The sequence below is a fragment of the Pan troglodytes genome, chromosome 16 (genome assembly GCF_028858775.2).
Source record: "Pan troglodytes isolate AG18354 chromosome 16, NHGRI_mPanTro3-v2.0_pri, whole genome shotgun sequence".
Classification (NCBI taxonomy): Eukaryota; Metazoa; Chordata; class Mammalia; order Primates; family Hominidae; genus Pan; species Pan troglodytes.
In genome coordinates this window covers 46395680-46422423 of record NC_072414.2, presented here as the reverse complement: position 1 = coordinate 46422423, position 26744 = coordinate 46395680, and the positions used below count along the sequence as shown (strand labels likewise).

General features: G+C 35.1%; 1 protein-coding gene across 2 annotated transcripts in view; it reads right to left on the bottom strand.

Annotated features, from left to right (window-relative positions):
- UNC13C (unc-13 homolog C) overlaps positions 1-26744 on the bottom strand; it is a 787554-nt gene that overhangs the window by 192500 nt on the left and 568310 nt on the right. For both annotated transcript variants that reach the window (XM_054667546.2, XM_009429165.5), the window contains one exon: positions 16129-16214. In XM_054667546.2, coding sequence (XP_054523521.1) covers positions 16129-16214 — 86 coding nt within the window. The remainder of the gene's footprint in view (positions 1-16128; positions 16215-26744) is intronic.

Below are 26744 nucleotides of genomic sequence, written 5' to 3'. Positions count from 1 at the left end.
AAACCTGAATTTCTGCTTTATACATTAAATTTCTTGGATATATAATTTAACAAATGCAAACATTCACAAAATAAATCTCCAAGTCCAGTACTCTGTCAGCAATAATTATTCTGAATATTCTTGATTGAGTAGTGACTTAACAAATTACTTTGTTTGCAAGGGCAGTAGGAAGTAAAAAGTGTTAATGTAACTGCTTTGGGTGTACCATCTTCTGCCGAGGTTTTCTCTAAAGAGAAGTTGCAACATGGTTCATGACATCTGAAATTTCCCGTGGGAAGACTTGGATCACTAAGGAGGCAAGATTTGTTCAAACCCACTCACCAACTGTTCCCTCAGTTACATTAGCTATTTAAATATTGTCATCAAATGCCAGAACCTCTCAGTGGAATAACTGAATGAAAGACCTCCATTTCCCAGAAAGCTCATTCTAGTTCTTGAAATTCCTGAGATAGTATTTAGTGCAGTGAAAACAAAATGTGTTTTAAATTCTCATGCAAAATTTTATTCAGTTAGTGCAAATTTAAACAAGATAAAACAAGACTTAAGATAACTCCTTTAACAGCAATGGTATAGAAAATGTAATTTGACAAGTTGTTTAACCTCTGTGTACCTTAATTTCTATTAATATTTAATGCTGATTTACCTTATATGATGTTGAGAGGCTTAACAGGCTAATGAGTTTGAGCAATTAACACATTAAAAAAATGTCTAAACCTTCAGCATGATAAGAAAGCAAAAAAAATCCAAACATATAAATGAAAGGCAAAATTCAATATGAAAGAAGCATGAAAAGACTAGTAGTAAAATAATTTTGGATTTCTTTTACAACTGACCACAAATTTTCCAAAAGTCTTAATAGCTGATATCAGTTGGACTTGGTCATCAAGCAGTAACCAATATGCTCCAGACACTTTCATAATTTGAAGAGTAAAAAACTAAATGTAAAAATGCTTTATCACCGTAAGTTAAGTGATACAAGAATTGATAAAGCACAACTTAAAAAATAGAATGAATAGCTTTTTTCTTATTCACAAAAATCTGAATATAGAATCTGAAATTTTCACTTATCAAACATGTCAACATACTATTAGATTAGAGGTTATCTTAGGGTTAAATTAAAAAAATGCTGAATGTATAGAATACTGTAAAAAATAAGCGATAGTTATACAAACATTTGCTCCCATGTTCCCACCCTCAAATTGGCATATTATTTTGGAAATAAAGTGTTTTAGTTACAAGTGTGCATTTTGACGTATCATATGCATTTTTAAGTATAAAAGATAAAATACCATTAAAATTCAGTTTTATTCTCCAAATCAAATCACTTACATTTTATCCACAACTATATTACTTTTTACTTTCTGTTACTTACTCCCAGAGTGATTGACATAGTTCTCCTTAGGCAAATAGAAATAAATTAAAGGAATAGCAAAATGGCAACGCTGTCGTTACACTGCCTTCAATATGTCAATATCAAATTCCCATGGAGATAAATAATAAAAATTAGTAAATGATAAAATCTGAATGTACCTTGTGTAGAATTCAATTAAGAAAAAATCTGATTAAAATTACAAGTGAATAAATATTCACAAATATCAATACCTATTTATAATGGAAATTATCCACCTCTATTGTGCTATACATAAATGAATTTGATTAAAGAAATAATGGGAGAAATACTAGTTATAGTTAATATGTTAAGGCTAAATATAACTATATGTTTCTATACTGCCTTTTATCATTTGTGGGAAATAACTGTTGTGATTTGGGAAAATTATGGATAATGTGATAACATTAGAAATCATTACACTTTTAGAAAGATAAAGACATGGAAAAATATGGGAAGTTCATAAAAGAAAAATGCTTTAACTTGTCCTCAGGAATTTCTGTATTGCTCTTTCAATCATAATAATTAAAAACATTTGTATAATACTTTCACTTATAAATTACTTTTTATTGAAATATGATTTATATATCATAAAGTTTACCCATTTAAAGTCTACAGTTCAATGAGAGGGAAAGACAGAGAGTGGCTGCTAATGGTACAAAGATTCTTTTTGCAATGATGAATAAATTTAAATTATAATGGTGATTGCACAACTCTGTTAATGTAATAAAGCATTTTGAGCATTGTTTCATTTCATCGCTACAAAATCCTTTAAAAGCCTAGACTCTAGAGAAGAATAGCATTCACATGCAAGAAACTTTAAGGAATTATACAATATATGGGAAATACGGGACCCGATTGGGGGCTGGGGGGAAGAGAGAGAAGCATGTGAAGAAAGAGGCAGAAATCCTTCAGTGCTTGATCAACCACCAATCCGAGAAAGGGTGGGGCAGGAGTCAGGGAGCACCATGGGATAGTACAAGCACATTTGCAATCTATCAATATGTGGAGAAGCAAACAAGGGATCAAAGGGCACACTGCCTGGGGATTCTGCAGCTGTGCTTACTCATATCCACTTTAGATCTAGCGCAGAGGGCATACCAGGAACCTAAACTGAGGAATTTACTCATGCAACACGTGTTAGGTACCTACCTTCCACATGACAGATTCTTCTCTAGATGCTAGGGTTATAACAGTAGACAACACAGAAAAGTACCTTTCACAGAGCTTACCGTCTAAGGTGGGAAACAGGCAATAAACAAATAAGTATATCAGTGGCTGATAGATTGGGGGTGGCTCTACTTTCCTATTTTATAAAGTAGTAAAGGATTTCCTTATCAGAAACCTGAAATGAATATTCAGGAAAAGAGTATTCCAAGCAGAGGGAACAGATATGCAGACAACCTGAGGGACAGGTTTGTATGATGTGATTGGGGAAGGACAAAGAGTTCAGAGTGATTGTCGCAAAGGGATGAGCTGGGAGTCATAGGAGATGAGTTCAGAGACAGGGCCTCCAGCAACAATGCGGGGCCTTCCAGTTCAGGGTAAAGACTGGATTTCATTCTGTGTGTGACAAGGGTCATGAACAGAAGAGAGACATGATTTGATTTTTGTCAGATCAAAACAAAGAAACAGTAGAAAGATGTTTTAGAATTAAAGAGATATCTGAGTCTACAAAGTTTAAGCACTCATGGAGTACTAGGCACAACTAACAATGAAAGAAACCCTTCAGTTTATTTTCAACCTTGAAATAAATAAAAAGTATTATTCACATCTAGGCTGAAACAAAACAGAACAGGCTGTGTTCAAAGAAGAAAATTATTCTGGTCTTCTAATTCTTTGCTATAACCCTATATACCAAAAGACAATGGAGAAGTAGCCACAGGGTTCTGAGAGAAAATAGGTATCACTTAAGAATTATATACTTAGCCACACTGTCTTTCAAGCACAACAGAGGTAGTTTCAGACATGCAGGGACTTACAACGTTATAATCCATGAATATTTCCCCTCAAAAAATTGACCTGCAGGTACAGGCTGACCAAATAACTAAGTCGAGAACATTTATGACTATAAAAAGAAAAGTTGTCAATAGTAAAATATAATAAGCTACAATTTCTTTCACAAAAAGTATTTTGGTTAATTATTATGTAAAATTAAAGTTATAAATGTTTTATATAAAATTGTATTAAATGTGTGAAAAGCAAATATGTAAGTGTATACATAATTTTTGGATAAATACACTGGGTAATTTTGAAGTTCTTTGTACTTTGTATTTTTCAATTTTTTTCTAAGTTTTTAAATCAGAAAAATAATATACTGTTTTAGCCTGTTTTCATGCTGCTGATAAAGACATACCTGAGACTGGGAAGAAAAAGAGGCTTAATTGGACTTATAGTTTCACATAGCTGAGGAAAGCCTCAGAATCATGGTGGGAAGAGAAAGGCACTTCTTACATGGTGGCAGCAAGAGAAAATAAGGAAGAAGCAAAAGTGGAAACGTCTGATAAACCCATCAGATCTTGTGAGACTTATTCACTACCAGGAGAACAGCATGGGAAAGACCAGCCCCCATGATTCAATTATCTCCCCCTGGGTCCTTCCCACAACACATGGGAATTCTGGGAGACACAATTCGAGTTGAGGTTTCAGTGGGGACACAGCCAAACCATATCATATACATTTTCAATAGTAAAGGAAGAAATTATTTGGTCATATTATCCTCTGGTATTTGTAAAATGTTATGCTTTATATATTCTAAGAGTAGAAAAATTGAATTTGTAGGTCATTAATGAAACATATAGATTCTTTATTCAGATATAGCTTTAGAATATATCTAGCTGAATGGTTAACTCAGGTTTTAGCACTGAATTCTTCATTCAAGTGAAGACTGATGATCATCATCACCAAAGCTAATATTTGAGCACTTATTACTATGTACCAGGAAATTCTCTAACCATTTTACACGTAGCACCTAATTTAATCCTCACAACAATATGATTTTTCAGAAGAATAAATTGATGTACAGAGTTGACAAAACAATTGCTCAGTGTTGCATGGCAGGTAAGTAATGGAGACAGATTTTTGTACTCATCTTGTCTGACTAAAGCCAATGTCTTTGAGACTAAACAACACTCCATGGTAGGCAGCCTTTAAAATAATCCCAAATAATCTCTACTTCCTACTATTTACCCCCTCTGGAGTAGTCCCCTTCCCTTAAACATAGACTTGACCTAATGACTTGCTTCTAATTACTAAAATACAACAAAAGTTATGAGTTCTCACTTCTGTGATTTGGTTATAAGAGATTACAACTTTTATTTTTTTTGTTTTCAGACTCTTGGTTTCTTGACTTGCATACTTTGATAAAGCAAGGCACCATGTTGGAGGGGACTACTTGTAAAGATAATGAAGGTGGCCACAGGCCAAATGCCAAGGAAGAAGTGAGGCCATCCATGTGATAACTTTTGAGAAACTGAACTCTGTCAACAACCATACGAGATAATATGGAAGCAGATCCTTCACCAGTTGAACTTTCAGATGAGGCCAAGTCCTGTATGACACTTTCATTTCAGCCTGTAAGAGACTCTAGGACAGAGGACCCAGTGAAATCATGCCCAGATTACTGAATATGAATATGTTCTGTTAAATGACAAAGAAGAATTAAGGCTTCAGTTGGAATTAAGTTTGCTAATCAGCTGACCTTAAGACAAAAGATTATGCTGGATTTCTAGTTCTGCTCAATGTACTCAACAGGACATGTAAATGTGGAAGAGGGAGGCAGGAGAGTCATTGTTAGAGTCATGAGAAAAATACTTGGATATTGCTGACAAAGAATTTGGAAGATGGCCACAGCCATGAAATGTGGGAAGCCTCTGGAAGCTTGTGAGAGAAAGCAAAATGGATTCTCTCCTAGAGTCTCCAGAAAGAAAGGCTGTCTACCAACACCTTGATTTAACCCAGTGAAACCCACATCAGACTTCCTGACCTACAAAATTCTCTAAGATGATATACTTGCATTTGCATCATTTTATGGACTAACTTTGGTGATAATTTGTTGCATAGATGACTAATAAACACACTATGTCACACAGAGGAAAAAATAGCTGGCTAGTAGTCATTCTTCTCTGAACCTTAGCTACCACCAAAGCAGTCCCTGAAGTTTTAACTTAGTGTTCCATAGAACGCAGTGTGAAGGCCACTGATCTAGACTAACTTCTCAGGAGGTGAATAAATTTCTTTGAATAGTAGCACTAAGAGGGACTACAATAATTGAGAAAGGAATCACTTAATTCTAGGTGTCATTTGCCTTTGGGTCTGTTAGTAAGATCTCTCATGCCTGGTTGTCCATGTAAGTTTTTCTTATGTGGAGCATAGCATGAAAATTCTTTAGCCTCATAACTTGGGTTGTGATTCACCTGTACTGTGAATTCTCCCATTTGCAAACCACTTACTACTTGTTGCCTCCCTTCATTGTAGAAATCTTCTCTTGTAGCCCCAGGTCCAGTTTTTATCCTTTTACTTACTGCTTTCGTATTTTTCCAATAAGCCAGAGCAGTGATTTGGGGTCATGGTGTCATTGAACTCTGCCATCTACATAGTGAATTGTGAGTTTTTACTCATTGTAATGTGTTTCTACTCATTCTAGTGATGGTACTAAGGTTTACAAATAATTTGTTTATTCATGTAAAAGAATAAACTATATCCTAATGTCACTCATACTCTTTCACATGCTGAAGTGGTCCCTGGTAGGCCAGAAAGGCCTGGAGTTTCTTGTAGCACATGGCATTGTATACATAGCATGTCAGCCTTGGCTTATCAGGACACATTTTGAAGCTAAGATCAGCATTTTGGAGCATTCTTAAAGAACCCTTCCAATGACAAGTAATGCAGAGTGCAATGAAGTTTCTTGGGGAGACGCAGAGGGATGACCAGAGCAGAGCACAGCACAATACACTAATTTACCCACGAAACATTTTTGTTTTCTCTCCAAGATGTTCTCCATGATCCAAGCTGCTCCTGTCCTTTCCAGCCAGCAGACTGTCAACAGGTCTAGCCTATATCTTCCTCTTCTACTATGATTCTAAAAATGCCATTTTCTTGCCCCTAATTCTATTGTTTTTGCCAAATTGAATATCCCATTGATATAGGATTAATATGTCTGTGAAGTTACTCACCACAAACCATTTACAGGTATTCTCTTGATAGCATAACACACATGTGAATGTTATCTATAATGCTTGAAAAGGTTTGAGCTAAAGCATAAATCGGCTTTAGCCAAGTCCTTTCCCCTTCTCCTCAATTTGCAGCCAGGTCACACTTAAAACAAACATGTGTAATTGACAGTCAACCCAACAGAACCAACAGGAGGTAATTTCTTCAGAGCTTTCCCTGGAAGGTTTCCAAATAAAAACAAACAAACAAACAAAAAACATGGTTTCCTAAGCTTCTCATCAGGAGAAAGTTTCTAGAAAGCTGATTTCATGCCAACTGCTACCTCCTTCCCAAGTTTCTTTTGTTGCCAAAACATTTTCACTGGCTGAGTATCAGCAGTCTTCAAACAAAGTCACAGATTTTTTTACCGAAATATTACAAAAATAGTCACAGCTATTTTTTTTTCATTGGTTATATCTACATATCTACATGCATTGTTGGGCTTGTGATTCATTTGATTTAATGAGGAGACAGCCAAATTTACAAGTTCCACAATTCAAGTTCAAGTAGTTTAGATAATATCCATTTGTTCCTAAATAATTTTATCCTCTTTATTATAGGTAGCAAGGCAGCAATGAGCACCTAAGGCCATAACATGTAAATATTTCTGTTTCTTTTTTAAAACGAAATTTTCTAAACTAATTTTAACAATTCTTTCAATTTATTATTTCTCTAAAAAAATTCTAAAAACCACTAATAAGGAAGAAAAATCTAAGCAAGTTTTCATCACTTTCCCTTTTCTTTTTCCTCCTATCTCTTCCCAGATGGTACATGGCTGAAAAACTAATAGCAGGAAAACGATAGAAAAAATATAAAGTTAAATATATAATTTTCACATAAGTGAAAACCTACCATGTTATGATAATGACATATGCAAAATGCAGTTAGCTCTGTTTCCTTGTTTTCAGACAATACCAACTTTATTTTCTTGATTGAACTCTTACTATATTTTTCCTTCTGGCAATAATGGCTTTCTATAGATTTTTATTTTCAAATGCTCCATTCAAATACCTTGCCCAAGAGATGTGATCATTCACCACGAATATCTTAATTTCTTTGAAGAGAAAACATTTTTATGCATAAATATAACATTTTTTTATGTATATTTAGAAATAAAGAGCTAGGTACACAAAAGCAGGCCCCAAATTGTGTCAAATTCCAAATATTGCTGGGGAAATTATCTATATGCTGTATTATACTGGCAAACTTATCAACATAGAAATATATCTGAATATATCTAAAATATGTATTTTGTGAGATTTAAGGTGGCATAATATATTTTCAAAATATTCAATTATTATTTTTTGAATAGGAGTATTTAATTTTAAATGAAATCACAAAGTTTCATACTCTATGAAGCTTATTTTTAAGAACAGTGTTGTTAAACTGCTAGCTTCAACCCATCAGTGGGTCATAACATCAATTTAGAGGGTTATGACCAGAATTTAAATATATATACATAAATTATATGCAATATGTCATATATGTATGTTATATATTATAAACATGTAATATCTTCATGTATATACAGATATATATAATGTACACACACAGCTATGAAGAAATACAATTTCAGAATTTGTTATCTTTATCATGATGTTTATATTTCATGAAGTTTTTGTTTTGGTTGTGTGTGTGTGTGTGTGTGTGTGTGTGTACTATATTGCTGTAGAAGTGTATTTTCTTTTTGCTTTGGATTGTGACCAAAACATGTACAAACAGAAAAAAGGAAAAGGCATCAAAAACAGAAAAAAAGTAGTAAAGAAGTGAACAAATAACCAGGCTAAATAATATGATTCAGATATAATAAGTGTTTTGGGGAGAAAAAAGAGTTGGAGATGCGTGGGAGTGTTCTGAGGGATGGGATGGTCAGGGTAGGGTTGTGAACGAAGGTGACCATGAAATGAGACTTGAAGAATGGAAAAGAGCCCTCTATGAAGAGAAGGGAAACAGCTTCATAGGCAGAAAAGCAAGCAAATATGAATGCCCTGGTGTGGGAAGACATTTGGCTCAGTTAAGGAAGTCATGAGGACAGTGTGGCTACATTTGAGTGAGAGGAAAGTGAATGAGGTAAAGTTGGAAAGATGGGTAGAGCCCAGACTACATGCTACATTATACGCCATAGTAAAAATAATGGATTTTGGTCAATTGAAAGAGGAAGCCTTTGGAAACTTTTATATTCCAGGGAATGTCTTGGTGTAATCTAAGTGTGTGAAAGTCAATCTGAATGTTATGAGCTAATGGATCATAAGAAAGCAAGAGTGGAAATGTGCAAACTACTTAGAGGGCTATGATAAGTATCAAAGTGAAGGGGGCCTGTGGCTAGAACTAGTTGGAGGTAGTAGAGATAGAGAGAAGTGTGAGAGCCAAACATGCTTTGGAGCTAGAATAGGTAAGTATTTATGGATTTGTCTATGTCAAGTGTCTGGAGATGGTGGTAGAGCAAGAGAAATAAGGAATCAAAGATAATGTCTGATAATCCACAAATGGTAACATATTTTGCTGTAATAAAAAAGACCAAGAGAGGAATAGGGTTTGGGTGAGAAGGTTGTACTTCTAGGTTTACTTTAAACATTTAAGTTAGAGATGTCTAATGGACATGCTTTTTCATCCATATCACTGATTAAATCTTATATGTTTATTTGTGTAATTATTTGCTTATTGTAAAGTAAAAGTTTCTCAAGGCAGGGATCATGCCTGTTGTGTTGCATTGAGCCTTGCTAGCATAATGCCTGGCACAGAGCAAGCATTCTGGGAATTCCTTGAATACACAATATATAAGTGTGTGTATTAATGAAAAATTAAATGAATATTTGTGAGTAATTTTCCTTTGGTGATCATTTTTATCAAATAAGCCAAGTTTTAACAGAAGATAGTTTCTACTTGCATAAGGATGAGCCAAGAACAATGAGATGTCTATAAAGAATCATGAAATGGGTTCATTTGCTAGTTAAATCACCTGCTTCCACACAGCGGTTTTCTAGAGCAGTGGTTCTCAACTTTGGTGCACATCAGGTGCAACTGAAAGTTTTGTCAAAACAGGAATTGCTGGGCCCTATTCCCAGGATGTCTGATTAGGTAGACGTGGGATGGGGCCCAAGAATTTGCATTTCCACCAACTGCCTAGCTGATGCTGCCGGTCCAGGGATAATCACTGCTCTAGCAAGCAAAAGTTTTGAACCTGGGGTTCATGGATCCTTGGAAGAAGTCAATGATTGGGCTATAGGGCATTTGTATACCTATCTTTGGGAGAATATATGCAGAGTTTTGATGTATAGGCTATTTAGCATTTTTCTAGTAATACAGTCTACATATTTTATTAGATTCTCCAAGAAGGCTACCAAAATGTAATTAACATTATGAATAATGGTACTCAATCATGAATACATCAATCTAGTATGAATACATACTAGAATCACCAGGAATCTTGGCTCTTCCATTCAATTGCAATATAATTTCAGGCAAAATAACCTCTCTAAAAGGGGGATAAAGATAGTATTTATTTCATAGGCTTGTTGTGGGGATCAAATAAGTTAATATTCATAAATCATTTAAACCAGTACCTAGCAAGTGCTAAATAGGCAACTGCTAAATAAGATTAAAAATCTGGGCATGTTTCAAAAGGCCAAGGCTCTACCCTTGGTGATTCTAATGTATAATCAGTGTTGAAAACCACTGTTCTGAAATGAAGAGAGCACAGTAGATCAATGAATGCCTTTCCTGAAAGTGTCTGGTTAATTTCTTTTCAGTGAACCAGAATTCCCTTCCCAGGGGAGCTTGGTGAGGAAAACTAGAGAGGGTTAACAAGAGCTTTAGCATCTTAGAAAATAATTTATTTTTATAAAATTTCAACAGTCATTTCTTGCTCACCTCATTTTCCTGTTGTTATGGGAAGGGCTGAGAGAAATGAAGCCGAAGGGAAAAAAAATGGTTTTATCCACACTGACTATTATTTTTGTTTAAAATCATCACAAACCAAAACCTGACCTAAAATAAGAATATGCTAATATTATACAGAAATGATCAGAAAGGCAAATACTAATTGTGCTAGCCAGCCTTCAAGATGACACCTGTATCCTTAACTCTTAGAGTTCATCACCTCGCATACTCTCCCACACTGAACAAGCTGAACTGTGCGACCAACGAGATATTGTAGAAGTGACTAAGTGTGGCTTCACAGTATAGATAATAAAGATGGCAGCTTCTGACTTTTCTCTTGCATTGCCCACTTTGGGAAAAGCTAGCAGCTGTATCTTGGAGATGGTCAAGGAGTTTGTGGAGAGGTCCATGCTGAGAACAACTGAGGTCTCATGCTGACAGCCCACAACTGCTCAACAGCCATGTAAGTATGTCACCTAGGAAAGCAATCCCCCAGCCCATCAGTTCTTCAACAACAGGAGCTACTTATGTATGTTGCCAGCCACTATATTTTGGGATAATTCATTATATCATAATAGGTAACTGATACACTAACCCTAAACCTTATATTTTTTAGGTATCCAAGCTGAGAGTTTCTCTTTTACTATTTTGGTGCTACTGCAGGGGATCTGTTCATCTTATTCTTTTCTGACTCCTTAAGCACACCAAAAATAATTAGCTACTAAAACAATTAACTAGAAAGTGGGTATGTTGTACGTGGGAGACAGAAAGATCACCCAGTCTCAGGCTTTTAGTCTCCTGAGGCCTCACATATGAGAGAAAGAAAAAAAGTTGTCATACTTGAGTGAGTACCAAGCTCAACAGTGAGAGACCAGCTGTATTCACGACAACACAGACTCTGAATTGAGTTAACAAGAAATTTAAATTCTAATACCATCTGAAACAAAAAAATGTGAGAAAGCTCAGTGTTTTCCAGGAGCACAGATGACCAGGTAACTTAACTAAATCCTTGAATGTCAGTGCCCACTGTTGTTCCTTATTTCAAAACCAAAGAGGCAGAATTATATGAGATAAAACTAGAATCTTAGAGTTTGAGTTCAGGCAGGGATAAAATACTCATCAAGGCCTTATGTTCTATTTATATAGTGACCATCTACTAATTAAAAATATCTAAACAGGGAAGTCTCCATATCCTGATTCTAATACCAGCTCAGTGGGCTTTTGGAAACTCATTTCCATTTACGTGAGATTCTGCTAAAGTTCACCATCGTATAATAGAAAGACAGATTTAAAAGTTATTGAAGTTATTAGCCATTGAACTTCTAATAGTATCAGAGCACCCAGCTGTGTGTTCAACAAATAGATTTGCCTATACTACAAGTGGGACCTGAGAAGTTAGTTTAGCCCTGTTCTTACCATTTGATTACTTTTTAAGTTGGACCAGAGAAAGTGGCTGACCAGTTAATTACACACCTACTCTGATGTATTCATCTCTATCAAAAGAGCATGGTATATTAGTCAGGTAAACATATTGTAATTATCTTTTACCGAAATAGATAACAAAGTGATTTAGTAGATGGCCAAAGGTGTACCTAAATAATAGCATTACAAACAGTCTTAGATGTCTATTTTTCTTCTGTTATTTAGAAACCAAATAGTTTAGTCAGCATGTTTCTAGATTAATTATACAGAGCTTGCCTTCTCTATCTACTCCAGATATACAAAACAAGTAGTTTCAACTCAATTGCAAGGGAGGAGGGAATGTGCGGGTTGGAAGGGAACTGCCAGTGGAGGAAACTGTGGAATGTGCTTACTATAAGTGTGAAAGAGGAACTGTGCTTCCAAGTTTAGGTCAATGGTATTAACACTGATGCTTTCCTTCAATGTAAAGATGAAAGGAGGCAAGAATCTCCTAAATTTCTGAGATATATGTTTAGAGGTGAAAAGCAGATGCTAATTAGCTTCATTTCTTGCTCCCATTTTATTGTCTTTTATGTTTATTCCCACATAGCCACTTCCAGCTCATCAGTGTATGCAGGATATATTTGCCAACCCCCCAACCATCCCAGTTTTTAATTATAATGTGTTTATTTCCTTATTGTGATTTCAGATCTTTTGGAAGGGATAACCAGGATGCCCCAAATGCTTTAGTGTGTTTAATCTCTTCGAAAGCCCTAAACGCACCAGGTGCTCATAAGATATAGATAAAGAAGGGGCAGGGCAGACAGGGTGTGGGAAGAAACATGCAGAACAAGCAGAGGAAGGTGAGCCTGAAACACATCTGTCCACCTTGGTCTTGCCCTGCTTCTCAACGTCTATTCTCCCTGATCTCCATTTCCCCACTAAAACGACATAGGGGATTTAATGGAATATTTTTCGACTTTGTATTAGACAGCCTGATAGCTGATTTTTATTAACCAGTCTGTGGAATCTGTTTGATGGCTAAAATGTGGTTTTATCTCATAAAAGCAGCATTTTGCCATATGTTCTGTGGGCTGTGTTTGCTAATGTAAAATAGATTGTTATATATTAGAAAGCCTTTGGGTAAGGATTGAGGCTAAAAGCCATTCTGATGAGCTAAAGCTTTACTATTCTGTTGTGCAAATATCAACATGGACAATTAAACTGATGAACAATGTACTTCAATATAGAAGGGACTAGAAAACAGCTACTTGGGACGTTGAGGCAGCAGAATGGCTTGAATCAGGGAGTCGGAGGTTGCAGTGAGCCAAGATCACACCACCGCACTCCAGCCTGGCGACAGAGCTAGACTCCGTCTCAAACAAACAAACAAACATACATAAAACATATAGGAAATTTTAACAATGTACAACTGCCTGGCTCTAATATAAATGAAAATAGTTCTGAATTATGTCGCTAATCTACACATATATATTCATTTACACACTGCTTTAGTGCACCTTAGATTTTCATGCAACCATTATTTATTGAGCAACTACTACATGCCAGGCTTGTGTTAAGGACTGACACATGGTTAACATAGTTCTTTTTTTCAAAAAGCTCTAATCTCATATAATTGAAAATGTCACTAGTAAGACCATCTATTCTACTAAAAAGCATTAAAACACTTTAATCTTCAAAATATATATGAAGTATGCTGAATCATAGTTAAATATGGAAAATACGGTTATGCAGAATTGTACCCAAGTCCCCAGTTAAATTTACTCTAAGACATAGATTTAGAGTAAATTTTAAATTTACTCTAAAACTTAAATGGTAAAGTTAATTGTCAACTTTCTATAACATTTAGCTTATACATTATGATACAAAAAGGCAATAAATGTTTGAAAATGCACTGAGTTTTGTTCTACTCAAACAAAAGGGGAGAACAGTGAAACACAAAGGTGTTGAGCTCTTGGAATGTTCCCAAGGTCACACAGCAAAAGACGGTCACAAAATGATGTCTCCTCTACTGCCCTTGCCACTAATCCATTGAGTTGGGATTACCTGGTAAAGTTGGCAATTTATTTGTTCAACAAGTAGTTATTGAGTAGCTTCTATTTTCTAAACATCATTATAGGCAATGTAGATACGTTGGTAAAAGTCACAGACAAAAAAAATACATTGTGGTAAAAAAGACACATACATAATCAAATCAACAAACAAATAAACAAATAAAATCAGTTGTTACGCAGCAGATTAAAATAAAGTTATTCCTGGGAGCTACTACAGATAATGCGGTGAGGGAAATCTTCTCTGAGGAGGTGTCAGTAGCTGAGCCCTACATGGCTGCTTATGAAGATTGGTGGGAAGAAAAATCCAGGCATCAGAGCAGCTGGCCAAAAAATCCCTCATGCAGGAATAAACTTTTATTGTAGCGAAGACAATAAAGGAATCAATGATAACCCGTAAGTGCTTAAGTAGCTGCATAAATGGTGGCACCAATAACTGCTATAGGGAACAGCAGAGAAGAGTCTGTTCTGACAAAGGAGATTAAGAATCTATACAGACCCTAAAAATTTTCAGATGCCTGATAGACTTTCAAGGAGGGTTGGGGGATGCAGAGTATAGGCCTAGGGTAGTGAATGCTCTCTGAAAAAAAGTTATTTGCTGAGTGGACTGGTAGTTCCTGTCTGATGTAAGAGAATCTTGGGGTCCCAAAGAGACAGTGAAAGCAGAGAGATGTAAAAGGATGTGGTTAGTAGGAGACAAAGATGGAAGAGGTAGGAAGGGCTGGGCCATTAATAAACTGTAGAAGAAACACCTCATTGCAAAGTAAGGAATTGTACCTCTGAGCAGTTCTGGTGTGATTTTAAAGATTAGATAAACCTCTCTATTTGTGAGTGGGAGAGCCTGACTTTATCACAAAACTAGATATTATGATCTATCTAGTACCTTTTTTTTCCAAATAAGAAAAACTGAATGTTCCCTCTGCAACCTGGTACAGGAAAGCTATTAAACATTAGCATGATAAACACAAACGCTATAAAACCTGTCTCACTCTCGCAACCTATTTTCCATATTGTAATCAAAATGATTTTTCTAAGTTGCAAATCTAAGTAAGACATGCACCTGCTGAAAATCCTTTATGGGACTTTGTTTCTCTCAGCACAGAGTCAAACTCCTCACGATGGCCCACAAGGCCCTGTCTGCTGGTCCCTGCTAATTTCTCCTGTCTTACTTCTTGCTACCTCTTTCTTGATCATTGGGCCCACTGAGTTCTCTCTTCTCAAATGCACCTTGTGCTTTCTCTAATTGCTAGTGCTCTGTCCTACCAAAAGCTCTTCTTACTCCTACCTATCCTTTAGGTCTTTATCAAAGTTACATTTTCTTAGAGGAAGTTCCCATAGTAAACCTGCCTTGGCCCCTAGCCCCAGGTCTGCTGTAGGTGCTTCTCCAGACACTCCGTCATCATAAGTCCTCACCACCCCACATTGCAACTGTTTGCATTCTTGTAGTCCTCCTCTGCAATCTTGATGAGGGTGGGGACCAGGGCTATCTTGTTCACTGTTGCATCCCCTACATCCAGTGCACCAACGGTCATTTAGTATCTATGGGCTCAATATAGATTCACTGAATAAGTACAAAGAAATTTTTCTACTAGGTTGTTAGTTTCTAGAGGATAGTAACCAGGTCTATGGTTCTATCTCTAACTGTAAACAGAATGAGGGTGCACAAAGAATATTTATAGAATTATTTAACTTAGAGCTGTATTTCTCTTTTCTACACTGAATGATTTGTACTTATTCAGAGTGGAGTTTCGGGTGAAGACCTCTGCCATTGTTCTTGAGCAAACTTGGTAGGATTTTGACCCGCCTCCTGGTGGATACTATTTCCAAGTCCACGTAGACAAATATCTGGACTAAACAACTCATCCACCCCCTCAATATGGCCTGCTTTGGTAAATGAACTACCATAAAGTATTCTTGCATATGAGCATAATCCTATCAGTGAAATACTTTTATGATCCAAGAACTTAGACCATATAATTAAAAATGTATATACTTCTTTAGGGCTTTTTGAGTACTTTGAGACCTTATCTTTTCACCATACGGAAATAAGTTTTAGAACTAAACTGATCACAGTAATTAGTGTTTTAATGTTTCAATTCTTAACATTTAAAGCCAAGAACACAATATCACCATTTAACTCTAACATGTATTCGAATAAGTATAAATATTTATAATTACCTTCTAATGCATATTTCATATCCAGAGCAAAAAGAGTCCACATAATTTCGGCACTTATTTTTCCCATGTTCAGCTCTTGAGGAAACCTAAAACCAAACACATTGTATTAGTGTATGAAGAAGAAAAGCATGCCTAAAAACCAAAATACAGCATTTTACATATATACCACAGTAGTTATTACATAGTTCATAAATACTTTTATTTATGACATTTCTCTTTATGAACTTTCGTAGGTAAAAAAAAAATGTTACACACTAGAGTTTAATGTTAAAAAGTTATTGGATGGTAAGAAAAGAGACTTCATTATATCAGTGCCAAAGTAATGGTGCCTGGGTCTCCCTGTGGATGTCTTGTGATGAGTGTTTGTGTCTCAAGAGCTCCTTCACTTTTATCGAAGACTCCATCTTCTTCTTCTTTTTTTTTTTGAGACGGAGTCTCACTCTTCGCCCAGGCTGGAGTGCAATGGTGCCATTTTGGCTCACTGCAATCTCTGCCTCCCGGGTTCAAGCAATTCTCCTGCCTCAGCCTCCCAAGTAGCTGGGATTACAGGCGTGTGCCACCATGCCTGGCTAATTTTTTGTATTTAGTAGAGACAGGGTTTCACTATGTTGGTTCAGGCTAGTCTGGAGCTCCTGACCTCAGGTGATTCAACCACCTTGGCCTCCCAGAGTGCTGAGATTATAGGCATGAGCCACCATACCTGGCCGACTCCGTCTTTTTATGTCTCACTTTTGAGGATAGATCAGATGAAGCTGAAAAGCAATCACCATATGACACTAAAAAATCACACCTCATATATGCCCCTCAGCCATTTTCTTTGAAGCACAATTAAGTACTTCTATTTTTTCTATTATCTATTATCTTCATGTGAATTATATGAACAAAGATTCCTCACTCCCTCTGGCAAAATGGCTCCTGGTGGACACACCCACTAATCTGTACTCCAGAACTTCCAGGCAGGTCTGTGTTTTAGACTAAACAAGCTTAGGTTAAAAACAAGATTCTGACTGCTTCTAAAAATTTATTTTGTTTGCATGTGTTTTCAGTCTCATGATAAGGCTCCTAATAATATAAGCCCAATGAATATGATGACCGAGTCTTTTTATTACAATGTAAACACTCACTCCATGCCAGAATGTAAGACTAGAAGTATTTTCTGTCTATATATATACAGACTTGCACACATGAATAAAAATATTTATATCAAAGAACAGAGCTAGCTCTCACATTCATCCACATTTGGGGGTTCGAATAAAAAAGAGTATAATCCTGTATGGAAAGTGTTACCTAAGGAAATATGACCTCAAGACAACCTCAAATAAGAAAAGACTATTGACACATACAGAACTACTCTAGTCCATATTTCCATCAAAATTAGAGTGTGTTGCATCAGTTTCCCTTACTGACTGCCAATTTTATCAATTTGTCTAATAAGGCATTCGATTTTAAAACTTAAATCAGAAGCTTTACATTTATCAAGTATTTAAGTTCAGAACTTTTCTAAAAAATTTAATACAATCTGAATACATATAAATTAGTTTTCAATATTAAATTTTACTTTACTGATATAAAAATAACCCTAGGCAAACAATTTATTTCAAAAGGTTTCATTTGAGCATAAATACTAGCATCACACATTTTGTAGTACATTAGATTTTATGTAATTAATATGCGGCATCAAAATTGTAAGTGATATAATAAGAGTACTTTATGCTTATAAAAAGGCAAAATTGCTTAGCTATTTTAATTTATTTGAATCAAGAATAAGATTATATTAACTTTACAGTACAATATACAAGAAACAAAGAACTAAAACTAAAAACTAAAACACACAAAAAACTAAAGAATATCTCTTATAAACATAGATGTAAAAATCTTCAACAAAAAATACCAAATTTAATCTCACAATATATAAAATGAATAATACATTATGATCGAGAGGTTTATCCCAAAAATACAATGTTAATTCAACCTTCAAAAATGAATCAACATAATTTACCATGTTGTTAGACTATGGAAGAAAAATTTTATGATCATCTCAATAGATGCTGAAAAGGTATTTGACAAACTTCAACATTCATTCATGATTTAAAATCCCTCTGAAAGACAGTAAAGTGAACTTTTTTAACCTCATAAAGAGAATCTACAAAACCCTACTGCTAAAATTATAGTTAAGTCTCACACTTGATACTTAAGGATGAAGATGATGATGTTGACTCTCAGTATTTCTACATAACATTGTGCTGGAGTTCCTAAATTCTGTTAAAATGCAAGAGAAATACATAAAAGGCATACAGATAGCAAAGGAAGAAATAAGACTTTTCACAGACAACATGGTTTTCTACATAAAAAATGGCATACTAAAAATTGTCTGCATAGAAAATGTCTAAAAAACTAATTTAAGAAGCTACAAAATATAAGGTCACAGAATATAAAATCATGTATTTTGGTATACTACCAATGAACTATTGGAAATTCAAAATAAAATAACAGTATCATTTATAATAGCATCTGATATGGTTTTGCTCTGTGTTCCCACCCAAATCCCATCTCAAACTGTAATCCCTACATGTTGAGGGAGGGATCTGTAATCCCCATGGGGGCAGTTTCCTCCATACTGTTCTCTTATAGTGAGTGAGTACTCATGAGATCTGATGGTTTTAAAAGTGTTTGGCAGTTCCCTCCTGTGCTCTTGCCTCTCTCCTCCTGCCTTGTGAAGAAGCTGCTTGCTTCCCCTCAGCCTTCAACCATGATTATGTTTCCTGAGGCCTCCCTCACCATGCGGAACTGTGAGTCAATTAAACCTCTTTCCTTTATAAATTACTCAGTCTCGGGCACTTTTTTTGGTTTTTTTTCAGATGAAGTCTCACTCTGTCACCCAGGCTGGAGTGCGGTTGTGCGATCTTGGCTCACTGCAACCTCCACCTCCCGGGTTCAAGCGATTCTCTTGCCTCAGCCTCCCAAGTAGCTGGGACTACAGATGTGCACCTTATAGCAGTGTCAAAATGGACTAATTCAGCATCAAAAGTTATTAAATACTTATAAATCTAAGATAATATATGCAAGATTTATATGAAGAAATCTATGAAGTATTGAAAAAAGAAATTAAATAAGGCCTACATCAATATATTGTATTTATAGACTGATACACTCAGTAATGTTAGAATTTTATCTTTTCTCAAATGGATTCATAGATTCAATGCAATCTCAATCAAAATTCTAGCAGAATTTCTTGTGGAAATTAACAAACTGATTCTAAAATTGACATAGCAAAGTAAAAGCACTAGAAGAGGAAAAAATGTTTTTTTTAAAAGTAAAGAACAAACATTACTTGTATTTGCAGCTTTCTATGAAAATATAATAATTTATACAGAATGTCTTCAACTACAAGACAAGAGTGGCTACTCTTACAAGAGTGGCTAATTTTCAACAATGTGTAACAGTATGTCAGTGAAGAAAGGACAGTCTTTTCAACAAGAGATGCTAAAATACTTGAATATCCACATGCAAAAAAGAAATAAATCTTGACTCATACCTTGCAACAAATTAAACATTTAACTCAAAAAGGACCACAGACCAAAATGCCAAACCTAAAACTATAAAACTTCTGAAAGAAAACATAGTAGAAAATCCTTATGACCTTATATTAGGCAAAAATTGTCTAGATGTAACACAAAGGTGTAAACCCATAAAATAAAATATTGATAAATTGAACTTCATGAATTAAAATCTGATCTTCAAAAGACACTGTTGAGAAAACAAAAAGATAAGCCACAGACAGGGAGAAAAAAATTTGCAAAACATGTGACTGACAAAGGACTTATATCAGGATATATACATTACACTAAAATCTCAATAATAGAGAAAAAACATTACGCAATAAAAATGGGCAAATGATCTGAATGACACTTCAGCAGAGAAAAAAATTAGATGGGAAATAAACACATGCAAATAGGCTCAACATTATTAGTCATTAGATATTTGCCAATAAAATTATGATGTGATACTACATGTCTATTAGAATAGCTTAAAATAAACAAAAGGCAAAAGCCCACCAATACTAAGGGCTAGCAAAGATGCAAGCATGCAGACGAGCTGGAACTCTGACACATTGCTTTTGAGAATGCAAAATGTTATAGTTGTTTTGGAAAGCAGTTTGGCAAATGACATTTTTATAGAATTAGAAGAAAAATTCTAAATTCATATGGAACCAAGAAAGAACCCAAACATACAAAACAATCTTAAGAAAAAAGAACCAAGCCAAAGATATCACACTACCTAACTTCAAATTATACTACAAGGCTACAGTAACCATAACAGCATGATACTGGCACCAAGAAAGACACATAGAACAATGGAACAGAACAGAGAGCCCAGAAATAAGGCCACACACCTACAACCATCTGGTCTTTCACAAAGCTGACAAAAGCAATGGGGAAACGACTCCTCATTTAATAAATGATGCTGGGATAACTGGCTAGTCACGTGCAGAAGATTGAAACTGGATCTTTTTCACCATATACAAAAATCAACTCAAGATGAATTAAAGACAATGTAAAACTGGAAACTATAAGAACCCAGAAGAACACCTAGAAAATGCCATTCTGGACATAGGCCTTGGCAAAGATTTTATGATGACCCCAAAAGCAATTGCAATGAAAAGAAAAATTGACAAGTGGGATTTAATTAAACTAAAGAGCTTCTGCACAGCAAAAGAAACTATCAACAGAGTAAAGGGACAAACTTCAGAATGGGAGAAAATACTTGCAAACTATACATCTGGCAAAGGTAATATCCAGAATCTGTAAGAAACTTAAGTCAACGTGCAAAAACAACAGGCAATCTCATTAAAAATGAACAAAGAACATGAACAGAGACTTCTCAAAAGATGACATACACATGGCCAAAAAGCGTGTGAAAAAATTCTTGATGTTACTAATCATTACAGAAATGCAGATCAAAACCACCATGAGATATTATCTCACATTGGTCAGAATGGCAATCATTGAAAAGTAAAAACATAACAGATGCCGGTGAGGTTGCAGAGAAAAGGGAACAATTATACGCTGCTAGTGGGAATGTAAATTAATTCAGCCACTGTGGAAAACAGTTTGGAGATTTCTCAAAGAATGTAAAATACAACTACCATTTAACTCAGCAATCTCTTTATTGGGCATATAACCAAAACAAATCTCTCTACCAAAAAGACACATGCACTTGTATGGTCATCACAGCACTATTCATAATAACAAAGACATAGAATTCAACCTAGAAGCCCATACACAGTGGACTGGATAAAGAAAACGTGGGACATTTGTACCATAGGACACCACACAGGTATAAAAAAGAATAAAATCATGTCCTTTGCAGCAACGTGGATGGAATTGGAGGTCATCAGTGTAAGCGAATTAACTCAGGAACACAAATTAAATATCAGATGTTCTCACTTATAAGTGGGAGCTAAATATCGAGTGCATATGGACACAAAGAAAGGAACAAAAGACATTGGGACCTCCTTGAGGGTGGAGGGTGGGAGGAGAGTACGGATCTAAAAACTACCTATTGGCTACTATGCTTATCATCTGGGTGATGAAATAATTTGTATATCAAACCCCCATGACTTACAATTTACCCATGTAACAAACCTGCCTATGTACCCACTGAACCTCACATAAAAGTTGGAAAGAAAAAGCAAAACAAAAACCCTCATTTAAAATAAAACAACAAACTGGAAAAATATATACAGGTTATATAAAAGACAAAAAGAATATTATTAATATAAAAGGAACATATAATATTATTAACATGTTAAAAATCTATAGAAGAAATGAAAGGAAAAGTGGCTGAGATGAAAGGGAAATTTAAAAAAAATCAAAGCCTAATAGACACAAGAAAGGAGCTGTTCACCTTAATAAGAGTAAAAATTTTTTACTTATCAGACTGGAAACAATTAAAAATTGATGAAAATTCAGGCTTTTGTTGAAGTTGATTTTCTAATAGTTATCTAATGACTCTCTACAGGACTTCAGTTCTTTTCTATACCAATATCTGTGTTGTCCCTATCCCCTTCTCTTGTCTGTGCCCCAGGAGTCCCCTCATTGGCTGCATCATCCTGATGTTAAATGATACCACGGAAAAATATGCAGCTATTGAAATGACCAAGGCAGATCTCTTTCAATCGACATGAATAGATGTCTCTCAGGCAGTATTAGGTGAATAAAGCAAATTATAGATTAGCATATAAAATATGATCGTATATTTCATAAAAAACACTATAGAAGCAAACATTATTAAATGAATTTCTATGTTTATATGTGTGAAAGATTAGCTGGAAGAAAACACACCAAACTACTGAAAATTTGTAAAGCTTAGGTTGGGGAGTCACGCTTTTAATTTTTACTGATTTACTTCACAGAAATGATAAATAAACATTAGAACTCTTATTTTCTACTTCATAAAGCCTGTGAAGCTGAATATGATTATTTTTGTAATCATATCATTTTTGAAATTCAATTTTGAAGTAGAATCAATCGGAGTTTTACTATATACACGAGTTCTTTTAAAAGATGGATAATATTAATTTGTTTCTCACAAAACCCCTATTCAGTTGTTATTATTTCTAATTTAAAAATTGGTGTCAGGAGTTAAGCACTGAGATCTTTCCAATAAAGAAAAAACAATATTCAATGAGTTTGTTTGATATTTAGAGGAGATGTAAAGGGAAATTTAATAACGTTCATTTTAGACTTAGTAACGTTAGAGATGAGGAAAGTGTACTAGAACATGAAATGAATCAAAGACAGAATCAGAAACAGAACCTATGGTTCTTGCCCTTTTTTTTTTTTTTTTTTTTTTTTTTTTTGAGGCAGAGTCTCACTCTGTCACCCAGGCTGGAGTGCAGTGGCGCCATCTCGGCTCACTGCAACTCCACCTCTCGGGTTCATGCCACTCTCCTGCCTCAGCCTCCCGAGTAGCTGGGACTACAGGCGCCCGCCACCATGCCCGGCTAATTTTTTGTATTTTTAGTAGAGACGGAGTTTCACCGTGTTCACCAGGATGGTCTCGATCTCCTGACCTCATGATCTGCCCACTTTGGCCTCGCAAAATGCTGGGATTACAGGTGTGAGCCACCGCACCCAGCCCATTCTTTTCTTTTACAACAAAAAAATTCCCATGCATTGAAAATGTTTTCACAGTTAACTTTTTCTTTCTTTTTTGTTGGTATTAGGCTATTGGGTTTTTCCTCAAAATATTTACAGTTTAAATTATTGGCTTCATATTTTATGTAGTAGTCCCTCTTTAAATTTAAATCTCAAGATCTACTTCTTGCTAAGATCTGCTTCTATACCGAAAACAATATTTGGGGTCTGAGGTCTCATTCTGATCAGTTTTAGAAGTTTTTTTCCATTATAAAACATTATGATACACTGGTTTCAATTTTGGTTGTGCTATTACCTATAGAGATAATAGATATCCCATGATAGAAAATAAAAAGAATGCAAAGTTTCTTTCTTTAACAGTTACACAAGTTCTTCCGAAGCCTGTATTTTATTTTACTTTACCTCCACTCTATGGTACTTTTTGTACATTTGGAAGAACTTTTCTTACTCTTTCTTACGTATTTCATAGTTAAATTAATGGCAATACTATTTAGCTAATGAATTTAGATAGCTACCAGAGTCATCCACCTCTGCCACGATCCACAGCGTCCCCTCCTTTCCACCCTCCTGGGAATTTTTTCTTTGGTCTACCTATGGAATTTGCCTCTCTCTTCCCTGTTCCTAATATCACACCCCCAATTCAAGTCGCTACCTTCATTTGCCTTAATAATTGCACTAATCAATTAGTTTATGTCTTTGCCTCTATTTTTCCCTCTTCTGATACATCTTCTATATTATCACCAAATTTACCTTTAAAAACACAGGCCATCATATTTCTAACTACTGCTTTAAAACCATAAATTGCTTGTCACACATTTATTAGCATATGATAGTTTCAATTCATTAATATGACTATCCTGCTCTGACCATCTGGCCCCAACTTTCATTTCTTTCACCTTCATTTCCCAACCCTTACCATGAATAATCTAGCTACCCCTATTATTTATTATTTCTTGACACGCCTGACATTCTATATATCTTCTGATCATTTTCCACCTTCCTGTTCTCTCTTCTTCTTAATTTCTATGAGATAATAACCTCTCTCTCTCCCTGGAAAGCACAGCTCAAGTATCACCTCCCTTTAAGTGTTCTGTTGTATTCAAGGCAGAATTAGCAATGATTAAATAGTTGTGAATGATAAGGGCAAAGAGAAGTGCATAGTGACTATAAATGGGTCTGAGCTCACTTAATATTAAGAATTAGTGACAGGATTGGTGCTTTTATACTGTGGAAATTCCGTAATTTTACTCGTGACACAAGGTTTAACTGAACTGGCACAATGTTATTGATGTTTGCTTTGTAGTTCCAAACTGATGAAAATAAGGGGAATAACATTTTTTCTCTTTAACCAATTTCATCTAGCATTATAAAACATTTCTCCTGACAGGATTCAGGACATGCTACCCCAAAATATGGCACCTTGGCAAATTGCATATTTCAAGTGGAAGGAATCTGAGAAATGGCACATGCAGTTAGGACTTTATGATTTTCCCCTGCAGCAAGACATAAAACCTAGAAAGGATTTTCTGATCTTTCTCTGAAGCAGGAAATAAGATCCTTATGTGAGAGGTGCTGCTCCTATATCAAAAGGAAAGAAAGAAGCATCCTTATCATTGAAGACAGGGATGTCAAAAGGAATGTGAATGAGCAGGCCTTGCTGCTTCTCCAAGTTTACTGTATTTATACTTTTCTGGGGGCTTCTATACATGTCCCCTCAATTCTCCACTTTTCGTCGAACCTAGCACAAAATATACTCAAATTTAATCATTTATTCAGGTCTTTATTTCCTCTGAAGTCTCCCATGTCATATAAAGCTTATGTTAAATAAATTTGTATGCTCTTCTCTTGTTAATGGATCTTGTTATAGTGACTACAGCTGAGGACTCAGAGGATAGAAGGATAAGATATTCTTTCCCCGCCCCCACTTCTCTCAACATAGCATCTCTTTACTACCTAACAGTATTCATTACATTTACACAGTCTTCTCAATACCTACATATGTATATAATTTTTTCTCTCCATACTATTTAAACCATTTTAGCAGCCAGAATATAACTTAGTAACATTTGCAAAGCTAACAGTTTCCCAAACAATTCTTTATTTTTTTCTGCCTTGTGGAAATAGGGGAGAAAAAATGAACAATTATGAGTAAAATACAGTAAGTGAAAGAGGAAAGCCGGTACTGGAAATGAAAGGAGAAACACTCCATTTTTCAGACAACATAGATTTTATCAATTTCTGGGTAACTAATGGCTACATTTTACGTTTCTAATTTTTAAGGGGCCACAAAATAATATTTCCATAATAGCGTTTTTTTCACCATGTCTAACTTGCCTTTATAGACTTGTAAATATGTAATCTCACTTTGACACTAAATTTTTTATACGCTTTTTCTATGCTGTAGTCCCAGTATCAAATCATTATTTAAAAGGCAGAGTTTGTTTTTCTGACATTCCACAATTGAATACTTCTGCCTTTTGGTGGGGGCTACCTAAGGAGTCTATACCATCTGCATATTTGCTAGAGGCTTATTTTCCAAAATTTAACACATTTTTGTCTATTTCTTCTGCATAATACATAGCAGTATAATATAGAAGTTAAATAGCAATGCATTCCAAAAGACAGCAATTTCATTTCTCCTCTGCTGCTTAGCAAATTTACCCAGTAGAGCAGTGAGTAATCTTCAAAACTCCATTTTCTCACTTGTCAAATGGGGATGATATTAATTGTGTAACTTGGGACTGTTTCTAGGGCTGCTGTGAGGATTAAATGAGATTTTACATGTAAATATTTTGCATAGTCACTGGCACATAGTGAGTACTCAATAAATGTTTCCTGCTGATAATGATGAAATTCTAAGTATAAATGAGACAGACAGGAAAATATTATTTAGATTCCATTGATTTCTAACATAAAAATAATCACATAAAGTGAATGAAAATTTATATTTGTACTTACTAGGTATTTAGTCTGTAGGAGAAAATTTGTTAATAAAGTTAATAGCAATAAACTTGATTGCAAAGGAAAATGTTTATGTACTCACAGCACTGAATGGTTTTATGAACTTCAGAAGTATTGAGCTGTACACTAACAATTCATACATTAACTACAAATAAATTCCTAACTATGATAGAAGCAAAACTGAAAGAGGTTTACCTTTCCACAACCATTTTGTAACTTTGTAGAAATTGTCGTACATACTTAGAAGTTAAAAGAAGTACACATAAATATGGTATATTAAATATTCCTATGTACCATATATATTTAAATTAACCCTTCTCACACTAGTCTGAATTCATGAGGTTTTCTTGTGCACAAATTAAATTCTCTAAGGTAGAGCTCCACCTCTTCTTCATTTTCAATGCAGTCATAGCTTAACTTAATCTACCATCATAAAGAGGAGGTTTAATGAAATAACTGATCCATTCCATCATTTTGTGACTGTCTCCTGTTTTT